General features: G+C 40.8%; 1 protein-coding gene across 1 annotated transcript in view; it reads right to left on the bottom strand.

Moving 5' to 3' along the window:
- TMEM11 (transmembrane protein 11) overlaps window positions 1-12381 on the bottom strand; it is a 35570-nt gene extending 23189 nt beyond the window's left edge. Inside the window, exon 1 of the mRNA XM_069210039.1 lies at window positions 12229-12381. Coding sequence (XP_069066140.1) covers window positions 12229-12278 — 50 coding nt within the window. The 5' untranslated portion in view covers window positions 12279-12381. The remainder of the gene's footprint in view (window positions 1-12228) is intronic.
- Between the last annotated feature and the right edge of the window lie 8672 nt (window positions 12382-21053).

Genomic DNA, 21053 nt, shown 5'->3' with positions numbered 1-21053 from the left:
TCTACCAGTTATCTCTTTTTCTAAAAAGCGCTTAGTAAATATGCACTGTCTGACCCTAATAATTTCAGGAAAAACAAAACCTACGGATGGCTGACAGTCAGCCTCCTGTTTTGAGTGAGAGATGGGCATGTTGGATCTGTAGTATGCCAGGACAATAAAGGATTTGTTTGAAGGTTAGTGAAGACATGTTCCTGTGAGAGTTAAGTTTTGTTGTGTGATCTTAGCAGTTCTTTTTTTCCCTATACACATCAAATACAGCACTGAAGGGCACGAGATGGAGGGTTTGTTATCTTAGTGACGTGGTCGTGCTAGAAACGGATATTTGAGTGGAGTTTAGTGTTGTGTGTCCAGGAAGGATTTTTGCCTGGTATGGGTTTGAGGATAGGTCTGCACGTGCTGTAATGTGCAAGAGACCTATTATGCTGCTACTGCCTTACTCAATGGGCAATGGTCAAGGACACCTGGCACTGTCCTGATAATTCCACATTCACTGATGCTGATTAGTTTTTTTAAGTATACAGGAGCGTGGCCTAGTTCTGGAACACGGTTGGCGCCACTTAAACAACAAACCTGTGATCTTTATTTGTTCTTGAATCGCCGGAGCAAAGGCCTTACAACTGGAAGGGAAACTTGGTATGGAGAGTATTTTGCAAAGAACTAAAACTAATTTCTGATCATTCCCTCGGACCCCAAAGGCCATCAAATCCAAGTGTATCATACTGACATATCTAAATATAGCACCCATTATTGTTAATTCCAATCACTTGAGTTTGATTCTATGGGAATCTACATCTACAACTGCAAATGTCTAACCATACCTGGTATCAACTTACACTCCACATTGTCATCAAACATTGCATATCCCTGTAGCAGATGCCTAGTTGAAAATCCGAGGGCTGGTTCCCTCCAGACTATACAACGAAGTGTTTAAAAAAAAAAAAATACTCATGGAGACCCCTACCACAATCGAAGCAAACTCTTATAGAAAACAGAGATGCAGTATCAGAGGATATGGGGATGACCGACCATCAGTATCTATATGAAAAACTAAGGAACTCTGCAGATCATTGTTCTTCTGTGCAGTACTAAAACTATTAGCTTAGATACAGCAGGCTGACTGCCTGCCTCTCACCCCAGCAGCTCTCTCCGGCTGCACATAGTCTTTGAAAAAAGACCAAAGTGTCTTATGTTCAAATCAACACCTTCCTGTTTAACTTTTCTGATGCACTCTCTCTGGAAGTGAAACTGTCCCACTACTTTCTCCCTTCACTCGGACTCTACACCTTAGCCTCTCTGCCACACCAATCAATTTTCACCCCCCACCCCCGCGATACTACACCCCTATGTTTTTTTAAGTAATTTGATAATTTTCTATAAAGTTTGACTTTTCTATCTCCCAACCTTCCATGTATTTCAATGTCTCTCCCTTGCCTGCCCTGGAGGTTCTTCCTCTGTAAATAGTTATCCCACAAAAGAAGTCTAAGTGGTCCTCACAATACCCCCACCCAGTTGTAAATTACCTAATAATCTCTCGCTATTTATAAACTTCAATTATTGCACCTGTAACCTGCTATATTTCTTTTCACTACATGTACTGTTTGCTCCGCTCCTATGTGCAGCAATGTTATGACAAGTGTGCCTAACTCACACTAAACAAAAGCTATAGATACAACATGCCATGCTAGGAGACCAATAAGGTCCGAATACAGAGAGGCAATCGCCCAATATAAAAATATGGCCAACCTAAAATTAGAGGTGGAAGTGTGTGCTGAAAAGGCAGGTCTTTAGAACCTTACAGAAGGATAAAATATTAGGAGCTCAATGACTTGCAGGCTGGTGTAGCACAACGTAGAGGGAAAAGTAGAGAAGGCTTGGTTTTCGTTCTTTTTCTTATTTGTGAGAGGGATCTCCTTTGCATAGTTTAATTTGCTGCCTGTGAGATGGGAGGGACTTACAGTGTTGCACACAGGATGCAGAATTGTTAATTTTATCATTGATGAGAAGCTAAAAAATAGAGGACCTTGAGGATTGGGGTGAAGCGGTTGGTTTGCTTGTGCCACCTACCACCAACGCAGCTGCATAAGAAGGACAGAAATCATTGGAGAAAGTGAAGAACTGAGGACACCAACCAGCACAGAGTTCCCATGGTCCATGTGCGAATGGACCAATGATAGTATCACCATTCTTAAGTTCTTGGACAGGATTAGATGTTGCGCTTTTTGTAGAAGGTGTAGCTGGGAGAAGAACCAATCTGGTTCTGCAACAACTCACCTAAATTAAACACTAGATTAATTTGCATCTCCATTCTTTCTCCAGACTTATGAGTCAAAGTTGTCTTTTAGACCAGCATCTGCTTGTAAGTATTTTTTTTTTTTTAAGTAACTTGCAAGAAGAGGAGCGAAAGGCATGTAAGACGTTTTGACAACATGAGGCATGCTGTTTACTGTTCAGAAAGAGTTCAAGGACACACGTGGTGTTATAAGACATTTTTGAAATACTTCTTTCGAATGCTATTTATCGTCAAAAAACAATTACAATGTCAAGATACCTCTTGTGATTAATGTTCATGCTAGAGCGAGAGATAGGAGTTTTGCCTGGTGGCAGCTTTGACTCAAAATAAAGTAGCATAGAGGGTTAATATGCCTGCTGCAAAAAAACAGAACTTTGGGGCATATTTAAGAAAAGTGGCGCTGCACACAGTGCAATGCCACTTTTCATGCACCTCTTAACGCCCCCATAAAGCCACCATGTGTGCGTCATATTTGCACCATGGCAGTAGTTAGGGGACTAGCGTCAATTGTTTATGCTAGTCTGCCATTTTGCAGGATTAGCGTCAAACATGTTGACGCTAATCTTGCAAAGCACCTAGAGGTTCAGTTTAACCAATGGAAGCCTCCTTTTAATGCCTGCTCCAAACAGGCGTTAAAAGTGCCAGAGAAAAAAATTACGCAAAGAAATCTAACAGATTTTTTACGTCATTTTTTTGGGCCACCCTAACGGGGATGCCCCCGCGGCATACATCATGCCTGGCACAGGCATAATGTAGCGCAAAGGGTTACAAAGTGGCACAATGCATGCATTGCGCCTATATAAGTATGGTGCAGCGCTTTTGGCCTTCTAAAGCCACATTAGTGTTAAAAAAATTACACTAATGTGGCGTTGGAATGGCACTAGGGGCTCTTAAATATGCCCCCTATGGCAGTGCTTAATTTGTGCTCGTTGTTACCGGCACTTATTTTTTAGGGCTGGTGCTTATTTTTCTGCCTCAAGCATTTACTGCGAGAAAAAGACACATGGGAAAGACGGCGGAAGAGATAAACGAAAAAGCATCACAATGAGAAAAAGCAGAAATCCGCAAGAGTGAGCTGAAGGGGCAGGGAGTGCCTGTTAATGGATTGAAGAGGCCCGAGATGGCTTTAGGATTACGCTGCCTCTGCATTCCATGTTCACACATTTAATTGCAGCAGCCGCGTGTTTAAGAAGAGGGCTTTGGGCACCGGCAACTTTTTATTTACAAATTAAGCACTGCCCTACGGAGCATATTTGAAAAAGGATGGCGCTGGACACAGTGCTGCGCCTCTTTTCTTGTGCCCTTTAGCACACCCCCACGCCACCATGTGTGCGTCATAATTAAAATACGGCGCACCATGGCAGTAGTTAGGGGACTAGTGTCAATTGTGTATGCTAGTCCGGCACTTTGCAGGATTAGCATCAAAAATGTTGATGCTAATCCTGCAAAGCACCCAGAGGCCCACTGTAACCAATGGAAGCCTCCTTTTAATGCCTACTCTGAGCAGGCGTTAAAAGTGCTGGAAAAAAATGACACAAAGAAGTCAGATTTCTTTGCGCCATTTTTTTAGCCCCCCTAATGGGGGGTTGTCCCCGTTGCATACATTATGCCTGACGCAGGCATAACGTAGCACAAAGGGTTACATAGTGGCGCAATGCCTGCATTGCACCACTTTGTAAATATTGCGCAGCATTTTTGGCATTCTAATGCCAAATTAACTAAAAAAATATATATATATATTAATGTGGCGTTAGAATGGCACTAAGGGCATATTTGAAAAAAGTGGCGAAGCACACAGTGCTGCACCACTTTTCTTGCACCCCTTAGCACTCCCCTAATGCCACAGTGTGGGCGCAACATGGCAGTAGTTAGGGGACTAATGTCAGAATTTTATTACACTAGTCCGGCGCTTTGCAGGATTAGCATAAAAAATGTTGATGCTAACCCAGCAAAGCACCTAGAGGCCTATTGTAACCAACAGAAGCCTCTTTTTAACACCTGCTCTGAGAAGGAATTAAAAGTGCCGGAAAGAAATGACACAAAGAAATCTGTCAGATTTGTTTGCACTATTTTTTATTTATACATTATGCCTGGCGCAGGAATAATGTAGCACAAAGGAATACAAAGGCATGCATTGCGCCACTTTGTAAATATGGCATAGCTTTTTGGCCTTCTAACGCCAAAATAGCGTTAAAAAAATGATGCTAATGTGGCGTTAGAAAGGCGCTCTTAAATATGCCCCTGTATTTTATGTGGATACCTGAGTGGATTAGTAAAGCCGGCCTTTACAAGTGCTTTAAAAACACATGAACGTATGTAAAAGGGGAGCGATGGGGAGATGAGGGGCACATATGCCAGGTGGTAGTGAGTGAAACCGAGATGGTGGTCATGGGGTGAGGGGCACCACAATAAACTGTCGCACAGGGCGCCACCAGTCCTAAAGCCGACCCTGGTCATTTGACATCCATGTACACTGGCCAGAACGTAAGAGGTATATTGCAGTGTGATCTGGCCACAGATGGGCAACAGGCAGCAGGACATTAAGATGTGATTTTGATAAATTAGGTCAAAAATGTTGCTCTTACTCTGTTTGGGAAGGGAGGCTAATTATTACATGTTATAAATGCAGATGTCTTCTAGAAACAATATTATAAGGTTGGGAGTGCAATTCGGGGGATGCTCCAGTCAAATAGGAAAATGTTTATATTTTGTTAAAAGGCATTTCAGGTTTGCTTCTTTGGCGATTTTAAGCTTTTGGAGTGTAAGCGCTGTTGCAGGATTACTTCATACAATGATTTAATGATGCTTCAGAACACCATCAGCTGTCCACAGGAAACAATGCCCGCTTGTGACAAGACAACTGGGGCCTCAGCAAAAACAAATGAAGATCTATAAGGGAGGGAAAAGGGAATGCCCCGTCACAAATTAAGACCACCCTCACTTTTTCAAACGCACCCATACCTTGACACATGCAAATGTTGATGCAGTTCTTGAAGCCAGACTCACAACTGGCAAAGAAGGTATTGTGCATCCAGGACAAATTCTGCACTTGTCTCTCTTCTGCTTATCTGTAGGAAAATATTGAAATCTCTCCCACAGAACAGCCTGCCAGCCACGCTTAAACCCACTACAATCTTACTCAGCTGAAATCGGCAGGGCAATGGTGTGACACAGCACCACTCAACAAGTATTAACCTGTAACAAGGCCCACCCAGGGATGTAACAAGCAATGGATTACCAAACTACTTCCAGTAAGGTTAGGAGCATTCACACCCTTCACAATCAGTGGAAACATCTTCCGCAGACGATATAAAGGAATGTAAGAAATTAACCTACCCTTCTTTTCTTTTCAAGTCTAATGATTATAGTGAGAAAAAAATGTTAATTCTAATCTGTGGGCCATGAATTTCCAAAATAAACTTTACCAGAATGCCTTACTGAATCTTAGGAGATCCTAAGGCTTGTTATCAAAATGCTGATGGCACATAAGGCATATTATTCGAATTTTTAAAAACGGAACATATGCTATAAGCAATTGTTACATAAATGTTAAAAAGACAATATACAGCCAATGTAGACAAATGGGCAACTTAAATCGAACTAAACCACGGTAGTAGGTAAGTGTTCACTAAATTGGTCACTCGTTTGTGGGGGTGGGAGGCTCTTAGCAGATGAAATTTTAATTCAATCTGCAGATACAGAGAACACAAATGTTGGTAACCTGACAGCGTAAAATAATAGAGCTGATTGCATGCAATAACTGAGGGACCTTTTAAGAAAGCAAAAATTTAGAAAAAACAGTTAAAAGATGCCAATGCCTGAAGTCAAAACCTACCCTGCCTTCACATGCGAGATTACACAAAGGCTAGGCAAAGGAAAAACTGGCATCTAACCAATGAAACCTACCGAGTGCAGGTACAAAAAAAAATAGATCTGTGAAGTGGCCAGGCCAAAATTATCAGTTACTCATCTCTCCTCCATTTCCAGCCTCTTTACCTCACTTTATACATTTTATTAACTAGGTGTCTGTTTTGCACAGGTAACATTCATGTCATGAAGCACTAAAACAAATTACATTGTTAATTTCCTTTGGTTTGCATACTTTGACATTGTATAGTCTGTATAAATACCAGTTACTGGGTCTATTTCTCAACAAATACTGAAATTCCATTCTCGCCCAGAAGGGCAAAAGACGTTCAAATCCGTAATTTGCCAGAGATACAAAACCCTGTCTAAAGACATCAAAAAGGAGTCTTTACTGAAACGGTCACAGCCATAAAAAAAAACTGTCTTTCTTCTTCGATGCTGGATAAATGATGTCAAGTGGCCTGCTGCTCTTCCGGCAGATACATGCAGAAAAACTGTAGGACGTTATTCTAGAAGCGAAAATAAAAGAACTTTAAAAAGACGGGAGCCGTTGTTTGTTAACATCTGCAGCGGGTGAAGGTGATGTTAACCCAATTGGTGATATTCTGCCCCTTGTTATCTCTTTGCTGGAACAAAGTCAACTAATACAGAAGCTACAGCCTACTTTTTCATTAAATAACGAATTTCAAAAGGGCTGCTTAGAAAATGTTAGTATCAGATCGAAATAACCCACAATTTGTGCAGAAATGAAACAAAAACTATGAATATTTTCTCGGCACGGCAACAGTAACTGGGTACATAACTGTGACCTAGGTAGTTGCAACAATATACTCGGTGCTAAATCCAAAAATTATGAAAAGGCATGTTAAGAAGAATGGAATTCATAGTACAAACATACTGAGGCGCATTTCTGGGGCGGTTGTTCACATAAAACTATCACATTAATTCTCTCAAACAAAAGCTACAATCAGTGATCGTACTCCAAAGAGCAGTATTTATCTTTACAGAACGAGGATATAATTTGAATTAAAAATATATCTTCTGAAGCAGAGTATACATTCAAAAGAAAGAACGTGGCCAGCAAAGTGTGTGTATATATATATATATATATATATATATAAATAAATGAATGAGAGAGAGATTCTGATGATCTAACTTTTGCAAAAGATCCGTGGCTACTGTGTTTTGGATTGTTACCGCTGTCAGCCAGAAAGAACTCCCCGGTCACTGCGTGCACGTGCGGCTCCTCACGTTCTGGCACTACCCTCATACCAGTTGTTCAAAGCTTAAGGCGATGTGACATGAATAAAAGCAGCAAATAACATGACTGAGAAGGAAAAGTTAGAAGTCCTTTCTCGATCAGCCAAATGAAATATTGTTTTCGGTATCGACAACTAACGGCATGAGTTCTTGGAAAGGAACATAGTAATTGATCAATCTCAAACAGGCAGGGCTGTAGATGGATTAGAAGGAAATACGCTATCGTTAGGCGATTCGGACTCCTGTTTGCGATAGGAGAAATACTGGAGTGGCGCAGAAAGACTAAAAGGACAGAACAATGTCAAAATGTGTGGTGTACAAGAGCCAACAACAAACACAACGGGGACAATGTGGCCAAAAGATCGTTACAACAGTTCAGGAAAATCGGCCATCAGTATTGGTGTGGTATTACCCGTCATTTACTAAGTGCAACAACAGCCATTTATTTTGGCTCCGACGTCCATCTCTGGCGTTTCATTCAAGCCTCGCCTGTGAGTTCTTTGTTGCATTAAGGCGGAAGCCCTCGAAGAGGAGTACGGATGTGTACGTGGGTCGCTCAGTTCAGATCACTCCTGTCACCTCACTACACCTATGAGGCGTTTATCAATTGAGGGCTGAGGTCATCAGCTGGTACGGGGGGGGTGAGGGGGTGTTCAGGAATGTAAGGAACGGGTGGGTTTGTCCCCGGTTCCTCCTGTAAGGTGCAGGTGCTTCATTTGTTTCCCGTTACTTGGTGTCTATTTCTAGGGTTCACCAGACAACCAACCCAGGTATCTTAGCAGGGCCACCGACCCTATACCAAGATGCACTCATACTCTACACAGCACAAGAACTAGCAACACATCGAACAGACAAAATGGCATAACTGATATGACTTCAGCAGGCGAAATAACAGCACACTCCCACTGCGATACAGCATGTAAGACCATTCTTAAAAACAACTTGGCCTTCAACGTTTAGCCTGGAAGTTGCCTACCCCACATCATGTGAACACGGCCGCTGGGAAACCCCATCACTCAGCGTAACACCACTCAATATATTGGCATGGTCAGACAACCCTATGAAAGGCAAGCCTACACTGCGGACACATCTCCAAGGAAAAGCACAACGGAGCTACGTAACCAGCCAATGTACAATGTATTTAAAAAAAAAAACAATTCTAAAGGTCTGACTTAAGTAATGCATCCATAGGTTAGCTTTACTATAGCGGAAATTACGAGGTGGATGTGGGAGTCAACTTGGCGGGACAGTGACGACTGCCCCACCCTCCCACCAACTTGAGTTCTTGCCTATAATGAATATAAGAGTTCGCAAAATCTGGGAAGCGTAGATGTGTTGCCTCATGTCTGCAACCTTTAATTGTGAATCACTTTGTGCCGCTGTTTGACAGACAGTGACTGCACAATCTTTTTTACATGCCCCTGGACCTCCATGTTGGTCTGAGGGTCATAACATTCTCCGAATTCTGAATTGGTGCGAGTTAGGTGGAGCCAAGGGGGCAATAAGGCAGACATGTTATTCATATTTCCATGTGCACAGTCTGGCAACTGTACCACTTCAAATTGGTGTTGTGGCTTATGGGTGCATGCATTTCTAACACTTTCATTCAGACAAGAAGGCCTAGAGATACTGCTGTCCAGGGATCGTCCTTGATTTCACCAAAATAAGACTTGCCATGACGACATCTCATCTGTATTTTTTTGCAAACATAAGCATCCACACACAACGTCATGTGGTTAAGCCACAACTCTAAATCACTGTTTCAATGCTCACATCTCAACTGTGCTAACAAATTCACTTTTTAAAGTCTCTCATTGTGTAAAACATCTAAACACTGTTAAATGAATGAACAAAAACTGATGCGGCAGGTCTCTGCACGTTGAAATGGAACAGGACAATTCTAAACACAAAAGGTGATGAGAGGAATGCTTGAAAATAGGATAGACAGCAAGGAATCGCCGTGGGTACCATTCCAGCTCGTCATTACCCACTGTAGAAAGAGGATTCTCTTATGCAGATCAGTACTGACCCTGCTCCTTATGGGAACAGTCCACTCCACAAAGTGGATGACATAAAATACACAATGCTACCCGGAGTGATTCTGTGGTATAGACTATTAGCAAGCATTCTTCCTATCACGGTAAGTGTTTGACGAATGTCCAGACGTGGGTCCCTTTCTTGTTGTGCCACAAGATACAAGCAATGCCTTACTGATTAGGCCTAATGGGGTTGAAGCTGGTCAGGGGATGCTTGTGTTCCCTTGTGGAAGGGGACTCCCTTGGCAGTTCTGGGTTGACTGTTCTCTTCAGGAGTAAGATCATTACTGATTTACAAAAGGTAGGCTTTTGTCTAAAGTAGCACAGTGGGAGAAAAATAATGGGTTGAAGTGCTACGCAGAGCAACAGTCAAGGGGTTAGGCGATTTGCAAGTATTTCTCCCATCCCCTTTTGCATGTTTAGGAACGGAAGAAGAATCCAACCCTCACTTTATTTTATTTTTGTTTATTTCATTTTGTACAAAAAAGGAGGCAGAGGAGATAAGTTGACAGCTCATGCTTCACTTAACAGTTTTACATTCCAGAAGCATAAAAACACGAGACAATTAGTTGGGAGCAATGGCAGATTGGATGTAAAAAAATATAATTAATGAAGATTGAGTACCAAAACAGAAGAGAACGTGGAAATTATACAGTTAGACTACAAAAAGTAAACTATAAAAAAGCACACTACATTACAAAGAAAAAACTAGATGGAAAATGCAGTGCTTGGGGGTACGAGGTGGGAACAAAAAGAAGTTCAGGTATGGGTTATGTTTGGATGTAAAGTATGGTGTAAGTGATGATGTACGGTAAAGTGCAGAGTTTAGGGTTGGCTCAAGAACTGCAAATGGGGTCAAGTTGGCTTCAGGATAGTTTAATTTTAAGTGATGGGTTAGAGTAACGATGGTGAAACTGAAAGTTATTGTTAAGGCTGGAGGAAGGGATAGTGCCAGGATTGAAGTAAACATTTGCCGTTACAATGTAAGGGATAGTACAATGTTTAGGAGTAGAGCTCGAATCAAAAGTAACGAAAAGTGTTATGCTGGTAAAAATAGAATATGCAGGGAAAGGTTACAAAGGAGTTGATTTAATCATATGGAGGTACTGCTGTAAAACTGGTAGCCGTAAAATGATGCAAGAGAAAAAGGCTTAAGTTTAGGGCATAATTAGGGTGTGTGTTAACGTACATCCCAATTACAATTCACACCAGTATTGGTCAAAATTCACATTTTCTACATCAAATTTTTTGCGTTTTATATATACATATGTTAGCAACAACTCTTTTACGTCTACTTTTGGGCTGTTGGACGTCCCCGAGTCTTTCCCCAATATGTGCTGCATCACAATAATATGAAAGCATTCCTCTACGGCGTTCACACACCAAGAGTTATAACAGGGAGCTCAGTTTATTAAGAAGCACCTGCCACTGCCCTTTGCCTTACACCGCAGTGGGTGGAAGAAAATGTGAATAAAACAAAAGCAGACCAATGAATAAAGGGGTCAGCCAACAGATCCCCCGTGTGTGTATGGATGCAAAATATATATATATATATATATATATATATATATATATATATATATATATATATATACAAGCAATTTTGTTCAGTGAAATCAAAGGGTCTTTGATAAGGCCAGACGTGTGGGCAATTATTTCATTTCATTGTGCTTTATTTTACCATGTAGTTAGGGTTTTACAAGCATACTGGTCTGTGTCGTGTTTAACACTGTCAAGTAAAGTGTTCTAAAACACGGTGTCCTGATGCGGTACCTACTGTATAGGTCAGTACAAAAACAAATTAGAAAAGTATCTAAATGACTGGTGGGCAACAAAGTGTAAGGGAAAGAAGGAGTGAAAATAGAAATGAAGGTCATCCAAAACAGGGAGGCGCATGAAGAAAAGAAAATGTAGGAGACCGGAGGAGGTCGGGATCAAAGACAGGGTTGGAATGAGACGAGCACCTACAAAAAGGTGAAACACTAAGGTTATAAACACACACGGTAAGAGTAAATACATAAGCGCTTAAGGTGAAATAGTAGGGATCAAGGGCACGAGACCAGAACTGTTTGATTAACTCCTGGTCCAAACTATAAAGAAGTTGTTAGAGAAGTGATCAGCCTAGTTGTGATAGGATGTAAGACTAGCTAAAGAGGACACCTTAAGTTGGGAGGAGGGAAATCGACGAGCGAGAAAAGTGGCACCCAAGAAGGCAGGGGTTAATGCCAGGAGTGAGAGTGGGCAATTTACACGTTATTTTAAAAAAAGGGATTCCTAAGAAGAGTGGGCGATTTGGACGCCAGTAACGAGGGGGGGAGAGGAGTGCATTCCAAAGTCGGCTTCATTTTGGGGCCTGAGCAGGTCTTCTAGATTGGCGTGGGTGTAGCGATGAACAACTCAGGTGTGAGTAGGAATGGCACCAGAGGAAGAGGGGTGCACAAAGTAAGGAAAGAGGAGTAGTGGGAGGAGGCCACAGCGAGGAAGGAGTATAGAACCAAGGAGAAGAGGAAGGACAAACAGGGTTCGTACTAGTGCTCGTTTGTCCGTCCCTTTAGGACACCATATCGGGAGGGTGCATCAGTTCCTCTCACGCCAGGGCATACCATACCACCCCACCCCCGCAGCCCTGAGAGAAAAGGACGACCTCGGCCAGAATTGTCCAGCGTTGTCTAACCCCAAGTCCCTAAAGTTCGACCACGCACACCAGGGGTTGACTCCCAGCCAGCGGTCACAGTGTAGTACGCCGCCCTAACCAACAAGGGCTCGTCACCTCACCTCTCCCTGCCGCCCGTCCCCAGCCGCCGTCTTCCCCAAGCAGCCATCATGGAGAGTCGGCCCGCAAATGTCTCCGTGGAGCAGGCCGCGTTACGAAGCTTGTGGGAAATGAAGTCCTACGCGGGGGCATAGCTTATTGAGTGTGAAAAGACCGCGGCTCACATAGAAACTACTCGTCCCGGGATCCCTTGCGATTCCTGGATTATCACTCGTTCTTTGCATGACGGGAAATGCAGTTTTAGTGCCTACCTGAGGTTTGCTGTCAGGGAAATATTCCTAGATCTCATCGGGCTCTTAAACAGAAGACATTGCTCATAGGAAATAACGGCAGAATAACGGAAACATTTTTCAACAAAAATTACAAACAATTACGAGGTAAATTTAAAACTGATAATTTCATACGTACTCAACGTTCACTGCACCACATTTATTGAAGTATAACGTTACAAGAATTAACACGTAAAGTGCTATCAGTTTATGTCTTGTTTGAACTGTTTACAAATATTGTGTGCCAGACAAAATTTCAAAAACACAGAATTGGCGGTACCTGGTCTGTCCATGATATCTTTATTTACATAGGAGACTTCTACATGGCTATTTGATGGTTTTTACTTCATTTGTGCTGACACCTGGATTTATCTTTGTGCTCTACCAGCTACATGTAGTTGCTCCTTCTTTATGTAGGTATTTGTAGTGATGGTTTTGAGAGAGCGTAGCTTATATAATCAATATTAACATGAAATGTTTATGAACTAATGTGTAATAATACCGCATAGAAAATGTATTAATGTATTTTGCTAAAACTTGTGTTTGAAATGTGCCCACAGCGAGTGGCCGCCACATATACAATGACTAATGAAACTGACTAATAATGTGGAAATGTTATATTAAGATATGATTTTGTACTAATATTAAAAGGTTATATGTTAAGCTTTTGATAATACATCATTAGGCCTTAGTTAGCATGACTTGAGGCCTAGCTGCCCGGTTTCATATTAAATGTGTTTTTCTAACGTGCAGTGTGCTGACTTGCTGAAGGACATGAACTCTTGTTTTTTTCCAACTAGGAGATGAATGTAACTGTAGTAGATCCGTTCTCATGAAATTCGACTTGCTTGTAGAAACATTTTAGCTGACTGCAAAAGTGTAGACCACTGGCAGGTACAAGGTCGCCTGAACCGGTACAGACAATGGAGCCACTGACCGAAGATGTGCAAAGGACCATAAGAGTATGAAATCATACCGGACACTCCACCCACTAAAGACGTCAATCATAAGGACCAATAAAATACGTGAGAACTGTTATGGGGTGACAAATTTGATGAGATAATTGAAACTCTATTGGAGGGAGATAGTGGGGTGCAACCCCTCATCCAACCAAATTTTAGGGGAATGTACAACAAAAATGGGAGAAAAACCCTTGACGCAAGGAAGTGAATTAGAACAGGAGAGAATAGGAGATAGATGAAAGGAAGATGATGTCGCGTTTTGCTATGACCCAGACACTTTGTTACTCTGCATAAAGACTTTGCTGTTTGGATCTTAAAACCATTCTTGCCTTATAAATTGCCCATTTACACTTTACCTCCTTATGAGGGAAGTGCCCTTTTTTGCCTGATTGCTGAATTCTTGATGGCGAACCAACTGATGTTCTGAGGACGAAGACTGAACCTGAGTGCTGACCCAAATACGGAGGGTAACTATATGACAATGATATTGTGATTGTCTGTTTGCTTTTCCTTTCTAGGTACCAACTGCTTCTTTGGACAGAGACCATAGTTAGATGTTTTTCAAATTGGTTTTACTAAATTGTTTTGCATGAAGCCCAACATGCCAATGCGAATTCAAGGTTAGGAGAGGGATTCACTAAACTGACGCAAATAGACAAATGCCTGAATCTATGCTTTATTGAATAACGTGATGATAATACTCTGCTAAGGATAATTTATGTTGGCGCCGTGTTATGTTCTAATATTCGTAATCATTGCTTTGATGAAGTCTTATCAGAGTTGGAATATTGTGACTATGCTAATGTGTTTCTTGGTTTTGAGACTAATAAACTTATTAGTAGAATTGTAATCAATAGGGACTAAACTTCGCAAAATCATATTAAACTGGTGTGGTTATTCATGACTGAAAGGTCATGGTGGTTTTCGAGTTTATTAAATGTCTTTGATTAATTTGAATTGTCGTATTACTGTGAACTGTGAACTTTGATGATATTATTGATATATTGATTGACATGCTGATTAGCTATCTCGTCCTAAGGTGTCTTCAATCAGGGTCAAAAGATTCATTGGCCTAAAACGAGTCCCAAAGTGAGTAAATTAGTCATAAAGGGACGAGTTATCAGTTCCACCGTTCTTGAATGCCTCACGCTTGTGTTGTCTTCATGGACATGATGGTGACATAGAGGCATTTGAGAACGGGATGAAGATCGGCGGTTAGCCCGTTGGCTGGCTCTGCATGTCTCCTTATTGATACGAAATTATTTTAATAAAGTAAAATAGCTGAAACTTCTCTGTGTCAACGCCGCATCTTTACAGAATTGGCGACGAGTTTCGAACTCACCTGCGGCGGAAGGGGAACTGCAGGAGTGCACAACTCTCTCTCAAGGTCAAGCAAACCCCTCTCAAGGTCTAGCGGAAGGCTCATGCTGGTGGCTTCCTTCTGCAGGCAGTCCAGTTTGGTGGTGAGTGCCATCTGAGTCCTTAAGAGTGCCCTCAGGACTCAGCAACTGATTTTGGGTTTGTCTGCGTTCAACAGACAGCTAACGGAAACACGTCATTCCGACGTGTTACGTGCCGCCATTTTGGATCGGGGATCAGCTAAGCAGGAAGCACAGCAAGTTGAAAAAACGCATAATTCCGACGTGTTAAGGTGCCATTTTGTATTGGATTTTAGCGTTTTAAAAGACACTTTATTTTTAAATTAGAAACTGTACTTATACAGGCACATTATACTGTGGACTTCTGACCATCTCCCTATACTGTGGCATATGGTGGTGTTTTTATTAAAAACACATATAATAATAAAAAAAATAATAATAATATATAGAAGAAGTACAACAAATAGAAATAAAATAAACTGACACCTTAACAATTAATTTATTTGCAATCGCTATTTTATTAAGGGGACTGGCTTCGGGCAATCCATGGAATTTAACAATTCCCCAAGCAGTTATATCTGTTTCTGGCACACCTGTTTTGAAATGGGAGGAGTGGTGCGAGTATTTCAAGAATTATATTTCTGCTATTGATGACGAAGAAGAACTTTCTGCGGATAAAAAGTATAGATTCTTCTACATTGTTCAGGGCGCGGAGGCCTGAAGGTTTTCAAAAATATTAATAAGAAACCAAGACAAGAGGGTTAAGGAGACCTGTATGTCAATGCGCTTGAAGACTTGGACAGTTATTATAGGCCCAGGGTCTGTGTGGCGGTGGATCGCTATAAGTTATTTCATCGTAAACAAGGGAAGGATGAACCTGTGGAGGATTATGTATCTGCCATAAAGAATTTAGCGATCAATTGAAGATTTGGCGATTTGCATGATGAGCTTATACGAGATCAAATTGTTATGCAATCGTCTTACTCGAATAGTCAAGACAACTTATGGGCCAAGGGAGAGAGCTCACTGCAAGAAGTTATTGATATTGTGAAAAGGGCAGAATTAACGGGAAGGTGCGCCAAAGAGGTTTTAAGTGAAAGTAAGAGTGATGAGAATATTGTTGCAAGAGTGAAGGGGAAAAATCCTCTAAAGAGTATAAAAAGAAGTGGCTGGGAAAAACCAGAAGTTGAACAGAAAAATTATAGACTGGATAGTAAATAGAAACGTTACAGATGTGGCAGTTTTGACCACCTGGCAAATGACAAGTCGTGCTCAGCTAAGAAGCAGAAGTGTTCGAAATGTGGTGTTATAGGTCATTTTCAAAGACTGTGTCAGAAGAAAATGGGAAGCAGCAGCAAGGTGTTGGAACTGGAAGACACTAACTCATCAGATGATGAGGATTTAAATATTTGTGTTTTATGTATGGACACTGCGACAAACACACAGATAGACACACCATTTTGTGCACAGGGGAAGAAGACAAGGAAAGAAAAAATAAACCAAGTTGCGAAATAATTTTGGGTGGAGTGACCCTATGTATTGTAGTAGATTCGGGGTCTCCTTATACCATTGTTCATCGGAATGTTTGGGAAAATAATTTCAGACATATTGTGGGTGAGGAGTTATGCTTGCCAGACATAACAATTAAGACATTTACTGGTGAAGTCATTGCGTTATTAGACTTCAAGAGGTTGAAATTTCAATACAAAGATAGAGAGACAATAGAAAAATTGTATGTTGCTGTGACAGGTCCCTCTGTTTTGGGCTGGATTGATCAAGGTAAATTAAGCATCGTCTTAGATCCTAACAACCCAGAACCAGTATTAACTGTGAAAACGGAATTGGATATTGGCAAGTTAGTTTTGCAAAAACTGTATTTTCTGGGCGGATTGGTAAAATGAAGGGGTTTATGCATCTCATTCATTTAAAAGATAATGCTGAACCACAGGTGTACAAAGTAAGGAAAATTCCTATTCCCTTAAAAGAGAGTGTTAAAGTGGAATTAGATACACTGCAAGAGGAGAAAATTATAGAACCTATAGAATCATCAGAGTGGGTAGCCACATTAGTGATAGTGAAAAAGGCTAATGGGAATTTACAACTTTGTATTGACTTGAGGGATCTCAACAAGAACATACTAGTAGATCAATTTCCATTACCTCATATTAATGAAATGCTATTTTGCACTAGGGGCATGAAATGGTTTTCTTCCATTGATTTGAAAGCAGCCTATCATCAGGTATGATTGCATCCAAATACTAGGAATTTGACTGCTTTTGTTACACCCTTTGGGTGTCATAGGTTGAGACGGGTGCCATTTGGTTTGGCGTCAGCGGCGGCCATGTTTCAAAGACTAATGAACTCCATTTTAGAAGAAATTGATAATGTCATGGTCTTTCAAGACGATATTCTCATAATGGGAAGATCAAAAGAAGATCATGATCAAACACTGTTAAGAGTACTAAATGTTTTAAGTGAGAAGGGTTTGACAGCAGAATTCAGCAAATGCAAGTTTGCATGTGATCATGTTAACTATTTGGGGCATGAAGTATCTGCTGATGGTATCAAACCAAGGGAGGAGGTATTGTCAGCAATAAGTAAGGCGCCCAATCCTCAGAACAAGGATGAGCTTTGTGCTTTTCTGGGGTTAGTGGAGTTCTACTCTAATTTTTTTTACATTTTTCAACAAAGACATAATGTTTGAGACAGTTGCTCAAAGTAAGGAATAGATTTGATTGGATAGAAATGTGTCAGAATGCCTTTGATGTATTCAAAAATGATATTTGCAATGCACCTCCATTACAAGGTTTTGATGTGAACCTTAAGTGTATTATTACTACAGATACCAGGTGTAAAGGAATTGGGGCAGTCCTGACACAGGTAAACATGGAGGGCAATGAGAATACCGTTGCTTTCGCTTCACGTTCATCGACTCCGACTGAAGAGAAGTATTCAGTTATTGAGCGTGAAGCACTTGCATGTGTGTGGGCGTTAGAACATTTCAGACAGTATGTGTGGGGAACTACAGTCACTGTGAGGTGTGATCATAAGCCGTTAGTGAAGGTCTTAACTACGAAGGGGTTGAATAAAGCTTCTCCTAGGTTGGCAAGGATGTCAGTACGTCTGTTTGAATATAATTATATTGTGCACTATTTGCCTGGTGCTAAAAACATTATTGCAGACTTCTTAAGTCGCATGTCTTTACCAACCAAAAATAGGGAGGAAGAGATGAAGGAAGATTTGTGGGTGGCTATTGTGGAGGAAGGTGTGTGTCGAAGCAATACACGCGATGAATGGAAAATATAACAAGATGGTGATGAGATTCTAAGAGTTTTGAGCATTGTAATTGCGAAGGGATGGCCATTAAAAAAGATGGTTAAGGAAGCCTTGTTGCCATTTTCGGAAGTGAGGAATGAGTTGTCCATGGAAGATGGTTTGATTCTTAGAAGTAGGAAAGTGATACCTCCTGCTATGTTAAGAAAGAAAATTCTCAAAATTTGTCATGAAGGACATCTTGGCATTGGAAAAAACAAAGATTAAAGTGAAGTTTTGGTACTGATGGCCTGGGCTAGATAAAGATGTAGGGAGGGTTGTTATAGACTGCCTTGCATGTGATAATGCGGATAAAACGCAGGTAATGTTGAGACCGCCTTCACATCCCATTCCTTGTCCCAATGTGGCTTGGGAAGGAGTAGATATTGATGTCATGGGTCCCATCGGTGAGGATGACAGATTCCTACTTGTGCTGATGGATCATTTTTCCAAATGGCCGGAGGTGGAAATCGTACAAAAAACTGATGCAAACTGTATCATTAAATTTATGGATGGCATTTTTGTGAGAGAAGGCTTACCAAAATGTATTGTGTCTGACAATGGTTCACAAATTTTGTCATCAGCTTTCCAAGATTATGTAAGAAGGAATGGTATTCAGGATAGAACTACCTTGATATATCATCCTGCCGGGAATGGTGCTGTTGAAAGATTAAACCATGTACTTAAAAGGAATGATTCAATTATCTAGTTGTAATCTTTAAGCTTGGGAAACAGAATTATGAAAAATTTTGTGGGCGTTTAGGGTTACAACATGTGTTAGTACTAATGCTAGCCCATTTGAACTCATGAGGGGAAGGACACCTACGTCAGCGGGAAAATGTAGGTTGGCTCAAAGCTGCTAAAGGAGTGGAGTGGAATCCTGAAGAAGTGAGGAAGAATATTGAAAGAGCTCAGGATAAATACAAAAGATACTTTGATGACATCCACAAGAGTGAAGAAATGAAATTATGTGTGGGTGACGTAGTGAGAGTTAAAAGCAGTAAGTACACAGGTAAATGTCAAGGTAGATTTTCCTCTCCCCTGAGAGTGGAGGTGGTGTATAACAATTATGTAAGATGAAGTGATGGCAAAGTATGGCACATGGTTGCATTGTCGTTGTGTAAGAGGACGTGTTAACATGAAAAAGGAGAATAGTGTTCTGGGAGGTCAGAATTGTAAAGAATGGTTAGAAGATAAAGATGAGAGGAGTGAGCTTAAATGTTTGGGTCAACATTCTAGTTGTCCTAGTAATGCAGACAATATGCTGACAACAATGTCTTCTAGAAAGGCCAGTGGTCCACAGGAGGTTCTTGGTAGGAACGAGAAGTTGAGTAGATCTGGCAGGAGAATTGTTAGACCTAAAAGGTTGGAAGACTATTACTCTTAAAAATAATTTATGTTAAAAATGTTTTGAAGTGACATATATTCATGTGTATTATATGTTTTGTTCACATCCTCTTAAATTATAAAGAGGGAAGATATGTAGTGAAGGTTTCATCATTCTCGACTGCCTCACGCTCGTGTTGTCTTCACGGATGTGATGGTGACATAGGGGCATTCGAGAACGGGATGAGGATCGGCGGTTAGCCAGTTGGCTGGCATTGCACGTCCCCTTATTGATACAAAGTTATTTTAATAAATTAAAACAGCTGAAAGCCTTTACAGTAATACATTAGTTCGCTTAATGTATGTGCAGTATACGTTATTAATATATGAATGAAACCTGCGTCATTATTGTAACAATTACCATTTTCCAGTATGTAAAAGAACTGTAGTGCAGTGGTGAGGTGGACAGCGGAGTCAAACAAAAATTCTTCTGGATCCCCACTTTTCTTGCAAGTGGGTAGAACCACAGGGTAAAGGCAGATGTGAACCTACTATTATATTAGCGAACCCCTCTCCCTTTTTGCACCACTGGGGGCATGAAAGACCTTACAGGACATTGGCACTCAGAGGACTCTTTGGGGGAGAGATATACATATGTATTTTATTGTATGTTCTTCCCCTTTCTGTAGATCCTGGTAGCATGTCACACTAACACACTCCCTCACAAAAAGGAATAACGCAAACCTTAACTTAGAACTATTTACAAATTATGGATTGTCGTGGCGCTTTGTGTGCTTCACTGGGAGACACTGAAGGTGTGCTCTTTAATGTCTCAGCAGTCTGCCGAGGTCCCAACTCTAAATTTCCAACCAGCGATCAGTCGAATACACATATCGTAAGTAGCAATGACACCAGCTACTGCAAATCACCATACATCATTAAGTAAAGAACTCAACAAGCAGTCCATAACTGCCTGTGATAGTTGAAAATATTAAAACAGTCATGAACAAGAATTTTCAGATCTATTAAGGATAAGGAGGCATTCTCTCCTCTGACTTTTATTATAAACGACATACAACCATTAAAAGATTGTAGTAGAAACAAAGCTACAAGACCTACAGTTCTCAAGGAGAAAACTACATTTCCCAACATTAGTAAGTCCATTAGCTAATCACATACTCTGTAGTCCTATAAACCGGGCAGAAACATGCAAACCACCTCTACTTGCTAAGAGGAACCTTCCATTGTCTAAGGATCATCTGGAACTCCCTCTTGTTGTTGGTCTAAAACTACAACGAACAACCTAAGTAGTTCATTCCACCATAGAACAGTTATAGCAGGGTGGGTGTTAAAGATAACACATTAAAGCGAAATCGCAATTTCATGAATAAAAAATGGGTAGGATAATTTTCGCCTCTGTGACCTTAATACAAATGAAAATTCTTGTTCACAACTATTATAAAATGGATTCTATGACAGGACTGGAGGCTTCATTTTATTTAAGTTTAAAGCATATCAGCAATCATTGAAAACAGATTACCCACTGATTTGTTATAGATATTCTTAAATGTGGAATCTG

Source organism: Pleurodeles waltl, chromosome 10 (assembly GCF_031143425.1).
Source record: "Pleurodeles waltl isolate 20211129_DDA chromosome 10, aPleWal1.hap1.20221129, whole genome shotgun sequence".
In the NCBI taxonomy this organism is placed as follows: domain Eukaryota; kingdom Metazoa; phylum Chordata; class Amphibia; order Caudata; family Salamandridae; genus Pleurodeles; species Pleurodeles waltl.
This window is presented reverse-complemented; position numbering and strand designations above follow the sequence as displayed.